This window comes from Myotis brandtii, unplaced genomic scaffold (genome assembly GCF_000412655.1).
Source record: "Myotis brandtii unplaced genomic scaffold, ASM41265v1 scaffold28, whole genome shotgun sequence".
Taxonomy (NCBI): Eukaryota; Metazoa; Chordata; class Mammalia; order Chiroptera; family Vespertilionidae; genus Myotis; species Myotis brandtii.
In genome coordinates this window covers 2,827,751-2,834,298 of record NW_005360676.1, presented here as the reverse complement: position 1 = coordinate 2,834,298, position 6,548 = coordinate 2,827,751, and the positions used below count along the sequence as shown (strand labels likewise).

The window sequence follows — 6,548 nt, the reverse complement described above, 5'->3', positions numbered from 1 at the left end:
GAGGCCTCCTGGCACCGGATCAGCGTGACAGGGGGTAGCGCCCAAACCCCCTGATCGCCCTGCAGCTCTGTGTGTGACAGGGGGCGGGGCCACAACCTCCCTATCCGCCCTGCTCTGTTCGTGACAGGGGAAGGCACCCCAACCCCCTGATCTGCCCTGCTCTGTGCCTGATAGGGGGGAGCTCCCCAATCCCCTGATCGCCCTGCGGCTCTGTGTGTTACAGGGGGCGGGGCCACAACCTCCCTATCTGCCCTGCTCTGTGCCTGATAGGGGGGAGCTCCCCAATCCCCTGATTGCCCTGCGGCTCTGTGTTTGACAGGGTGCAGCACACCAACCCCCTGATCGGCCCTGCTCTGTGTGTGACATGGTAGAGCCATAACCTCTCCATCGGCCCTGCCCTGAGTGTGACAGTGGTGGCGCCCCAACCCCCTGATCGGCCCTGCTCTGTGGGTGATAGAGGGTGGTGCCCCAACCCCCCTCCACGGGCCTTGCTCTGTGTGTGACAGGGTAGAGCCATAACCTCCCCATTGGCCCTGCCCTGAGTGTGACAGGGTGCAGCGCCCCAACCCCCTGATCTGCCCTGCTCTGTGTGTGACAGGGGGTGGTGCCCCTACTCCCTTATCGGCCCTACTCTGTGAGTGACAGGGGGGAGCTCCTCAACCCCCTGATCGGCCCTGCTCTGTGGGTGATAGAGGGTGGTGCCCCAACCCCCCTCCACGGGCCTTGCTCTGTGTGTGACAGGGTAGAGCCATAACCTCCCCATTGGCCCTGCCCTGAGTGTGACAGGGTGCAGCGCCCCAACCCCCTGATCCGCCCTGCTCTGTGTGTGACAGGGGGCGGTGCCCCAACTCCCCTATCGGCCCAGCTCTGTGAGTGACAGGGGGGAGCTCCTCAACCCCCTGATCGGCCCTGCTCTGTGTGTGACAGGGTACGGAGCCCCAACCCCCCTGATGGGCCCTGCTCTGTGCGTGATAGGGGGCAGAGCCTCAACCCCCTGATCGGCCCTGCTTTTTGCTTGACAGGGGGTGGAGCTGCAACCTCCCTATCGACCCTGCCTTGAGTGTGACAGGGGGCAGTGCCCCACCCCCCCAATTGGCCCTACCCTGAGCATGACTAGGGGTGGCATCGCAACCTCCCGATCCGCCCTGCTCTGTGCATGATAGGGGGCGCCCCAACTCCTCCCCAATCAGCCCTGCTCTGAGCCCGACCAGGGGCTGCACCTAGGGATTGGGCCTGCCCTCTGCCACCCGGGAGCAGGCCTAACCCAGCAGGTCATTATCTCCCGAGCGGTCCCAGACTGCGAGAGGGCACAGGCCGGCCTGAGAGACCCCCCTCTCCCCTCCCCCAAGTGCACAAATTTTTGTGCACCGGGCCTCTAGTATATATATAAACAAGTTGCATTTTTATAAAACATACATTATTCTTTAACCTGAAAAGTTATAGAATTATTCTCTCAAAAAATAAATCAGTTTGATTCTTTACTATAAGATTTGTCCAATTGTTATTTTCACTGTATTTGAGGTACTAGTATATTTTTATAAGAAAAAAAATGTCATGCCAGGAACTGAATTGGCTGTGTACTAACATGAACTAAATGAGAAACAATTTGTTGATAAAGTTACATAAGTTTTATGATTCTGACATAACATTTGTTTACTAGGCAAAAATTCATTTTTAAATACAAATGAGGAATGAATCTTCAAACTCTGTTCAGGGATCATTAACTTTCTGTGGCAGCAACTGGAGAATGAATCTTCTTAGCAATCATTTCTTATGTTGTTCCTAAAATATCTGCTTTCAAACTGTTTATTGCCATATAAAATATTAAATATTTCTCTCATCTACTTATTTGAATTATGCTAAGCTGTCATAAAGAAAGGAAATCAAAGGGGACATTTTTATGTTCTAAAATGTGTTAATTTATATCAGAATCATCATTATAGCTTGAGAGCACTTTAAAAATCTACAAAGAATTTTTGTAGTTTCATGTATGCAGTATGTAGAATCAGCTTGCTAGGTTTCATTTAAACAGATTTAGCTTAAGACTATACCACTCACTAGCCATCTACAGATCCCAACTCCAAAAGGTGTTAGTTCCTGACTCATTCACACTCTCTATATTCTATCCCTATAACAAAACTTGGTGATTTCAGTAACCGTGTATATGATGTTTGAATATCTCTCAATACCTTGAAATTTTCTCCTTTAGTGATTTTGGTCTCTAAAACACCTTGGAATCTTCTTGTCATAGTCACATTCTAAACTTTGCTATTAACAAAACTTGCACCTCTTCCACAATCTCAACTTCAAGATCCTCCTCTCCAGCTGTTGCCACCTATATTTCATCTTCAATGAGTCTTTGATCCTAATGCTTAATGGCTATAAATCACTACAAGATTCCCATTTACCCATGCAACAAATAACTACTGTGTCATGCTGTGGGCTAGGTGCTGAGTATACAGCATTGAGCAGTACACTATTATGGAAGAGATACACTAAACAAAATAAAAACATTAAAAAACAACTTTAGTGTTGGAATGGAGAGAGAGAGTACAATTTATGAGGATAACTGGGAGGCTAGAGTAGTTGTGTAAGTAAGATGATGATGTCTTGAACTAAGGTGGTAACAAGTGAGATAGAAAGAAGTGGTCAGATGTGCAATATAGGGAGGTAGAATGGATAGTATGTACAATGATAGATTGTGAGGGATTTGAAGATAAGGAAGGAGTGAGTGAACTATTGTATCATATACTATACTGGGAGCACTTCGGGAGGAAATGGAAGTAATAAAGATGAGCATGGTTTTAGAAATATTGGAGTGATATTTCTATGAGATATGTGGAGGCATGATGTAGGCATATAAATATAGGAGGAACCTATACAGGAGATAAAAATTGGGTAATAATAGATGCTATTTGAAGCAAGAAATTGGGTAAAATTGTCTCTAAGTAGACTGGGGTTACAGCCTGAGCAGAAAATATAAAGGGCCAACTCCTAGTTCCCACAAAATTTTAAAGTAAAAAAAAAAAAAGAAGGAATAACAGGCAAAGGAGAGTAAGAAGAAACCAGGAACATTCAAGGTCATGGTAGCCAAGAAAGAGAATGGTGATTCAAAAACTGTTTGAGAGGGAGATAGTAGTGGTGATGTTGGATGTTTCTGAGAGGTCAGTCATCTTACAGGTTGGGAAATGTTCACAGATTTTGGCAACATACAGGTCATTGCTCAGCTCAACCAGAGCAATTTTTATAGAATCGGTTTGTAAGAAACTACACTGGGGTAGTTTGAAGTGGAAATGAGAAATGAGAAAGTGCAGGGAACATGAGTAGAAAGAAAGATATCCTATATCTTATGGTTGAAATGTACTTAAATAAATACCCATTAATGGTCATTTAAATTGTTTTTAATGTTTACTCTCAGTAGAAGAAAAAAAATTATACATATACTCTTTGCCCTTTCCTCCAATTATTTCCTTAAGATACATGTCCAAAAATGATTATCATCATAATAGTCATGTTATTTTTGGCTGAAGAATATGAACTTGTTTTTTAAGAGTATGGATTTAGTATAATGAAAAACATCCCATGGTTTGATTGGTCCTATTTAGTTCTCTTATGTGTTTGGAGTTACATTTTGTTTTCCAGGTTCCACTACTCCTAGGTGAATTAACAAGTGCCCCTACGTGAGAGAATGAGATCAACAATAAGTTCTAGACTTCCTAAGAAATTAAGTGAGCACAAGTTTCTCTAGCGAGGTCTACAAGGGTTTGGCTTTGACCAAATTATCCAGCATATCTATATTTGGTAGCAGTTTTTATCTTATTTTTATAAACAAAACAATAGTAGAAAATAAATACATCTAAATCATTACATGAAATTTTTGGCTAATGTTTTATATTGAGAAAATTAACTTATTACGTCACTACAATTCCTCATAGACTCTGGATAGAAAAACATTTGAATAAACATCTGATGTTGTGTTCTGTATTTCAAAATATTATTTTCTTCCAGTTTTGCATTTACATACTTTCCCATATCGATATACTTACAGACCCAACGATCTAACATGAGCTAACATTATAATATAAATTTTTATAAAGATTAAAATATTACTTTTAATATTTATGTTTTATGTATTTTAGAGTATCTACTTTATTGGCAGAACATGGCTCCCTGGGATCTGGGGCCTACAGATCAGTAGGTGAATGGCTAGAAGCAATCAAAATGGGCCGGTACACAGAGATTTTCATGGAAAATGGATACAGTTCAATGGACGCTGTGGCTCAGGTGACCTTGGAGTGAGTAATTTTTCTGATAATTTTTACATAATTGCTGGGGCGAGAGAATTTGTTCAGAAACCTATCTGGATGAGGTCAAAGCAAACCAATTAACTTTTGTCCATGTGTGGCAGCTTTCAAAGAAGCCTCTTCGTTTTGCCTGTATTGTTAACAATTGCATGGTTAATGCTACTTGTGTCCAGTTTCTTTGCTTCAAACAAATAGCATTGGGATATTTGAATAATTGGGAAAACAGCTTTTTGGCAAAATAATGGTAATTCATGTTGTGGAAAAGATGTTTTCTTGACAAAGTTTTTATACTGGTCTCTGTGTTATATAAATGTAAATACAAAACAAATGTAAGCACAATTGGTATGACTAGTCCTACATAAGAAAAAAACATCCTTAAATTTCAGCTATGATGAACAACCAGGAAACAGCAGCTTAAACACAGCTTCTCAGGCAGGAATCTCATTTAATCTCTAAGTGGTGCACCTTATATTCTTGCCATCCAAGAATATATTAGATCCTGCCTCTGATTTGTTATTTGGTGCAATCTCAGTGGAACCAATTGTGCCCTCTTATGTTTGCACGATTAAGGTGAAATTTCTCAAATCTTATTGAATAAAAATCACTAGAGTTAAATACTAAATCCTTTAAGGTTGTAAGTGGTTTGTATTTTATTATATATTCTGTATGTGTAATTATTTCAGCCTAATATTTGTTATTTGTGAAAATTATTTGTCATTATGGTGGTTTCATCTAGATTACATAAACATGAATAATGTTTTAACCTGCAAATATAATGATAAATTACTTCAAGTACCTACCAATTCAAAGGTTCAAATATCGTTATAAGGATTAGAACATGGTAGAACATTCTAAAGCAGTAAGCCACAGTCCATATCCCATCACTTCACATAACATGAGCACTGAGCAGTTCTTGTTCACCATTTGTATTATTCTGGCATTTTGATTCATTGAATCCACTGCACAGCCACAAAAAAGGTAACAGGGTACTGTCATTTATCACCAGTTAAGATCACACATTCTCCACATTTCTCTTCCATTATACCTATAACTGAAAGGACCTAAAATCACCACTCAGCTTGCTCTCATAATTTACTGAATCTCATTCTCACTATCACCATCAAATCATATCTATTTGAAGACACATTTTCTTGGCCCATTATTTTTTTGGACAGTCAAAGAGCTCATTTGTGCTATATTTAAAATAGTGAACAGAAAAGTTTACTGATAATTTAAAACTATTTTTACATGATTGCTATTTAATTTTTCAGTAAAAATGGTCATTTTAATTTATTAAAGTCATTTGTCATTTTATATTAAAATGATACTGTAGGTATTTCTTCTACCCAATGTCAGATTACTTGTAAATATATAATAAAAGTATTTGCATTAAACAATGTCTCCTTTTTATTTAAATAGCACATATGTACATATATATCATTCTACTGTCCTTTAGCTTTTCCCTTCACAGAATAGTTACAATCACAAATAATCGTTTTTGCACTACCAACCTATTTTACTTTGTCTCATTGGGACCCCAAAATACTATAATTATGTTTAATATTTTAGCATTATGATTTCATATTGTCTTATTTCTTTTAATTCTTTCTTCTTTACTTTCCTATCCCCAAACTCTCTTCATTTGTATGTTTCTTTCAAGCCCAAATACCTTCTTCTATCTTCTAATGGTTCACCATTTCATTTGTATTCTCCAGTAATTTTTGTCTGGTCAATTTGTTCTGTATCTCTGTTACTTTGGTAGCTTCTTGCCTCTTGCTATAGTGCCTCCATCAGATATTTTTGTCTTTTAATTAATTTACTCTGACCAGAAGAGTAAGGTGAAATTAGGAGTCATACGGACATCTTTCTGTTCAGGGAATGTTGCCCTCCATATGTCAATTGCTTCACATTCTGGGAGCCCAAATAAACACATCCGGAACACATTCCTTAGTAAGACCTGGGCCAGCAGAGGTTAACTAACTCCAGTGAAGCTCATTTCTTAGAGAGTCCAGCACCTCTAACTATATGTCCTATTTATTGTGTTTTGACCACATTTTTCCTAGTTGGTAAGAATATATTTGTCGAATAATATGGTAACTAACTCACAAAATAGCGAGTAATCAGTTACTTCTTTAGTCAGAAATATAAAGTAAAATAAAAATATGTATCTGTGAATTTTGATTGCCCTTTGTATGTATGTGTATGTATATGTATGTGTGTGTGTGTGTGTATATATATATATAT

The 6,548-nt window shown here is 39.3% G+C and overlaps 1 protein-coding gene across 6 annotated transcripts in view; it reads left to right on the top strand.

The window, feature by feature from the left end:
* EPHA5 (EPH receptor A5) overlaps positions 1–6,548 on the top strand; it is a 305,704-nt gene that overhangs the window by 293,268 nt on the left and 5,888 nt on the right. For all 6 annotated transcript variants that reach the window (XM_014541800.1, XM_014541799.1, XM_014541798.1 and 3 more), the window contains one exon: positions 4,140–4,295. In XM_014541800.1, the coding sequence (XP_014397286.1) occupies positions 4,140–4,295 (156 nt within the window). The remainder of the gene's footprint in view (positions 1–4,139; positions 4,296–6,548) is intronic.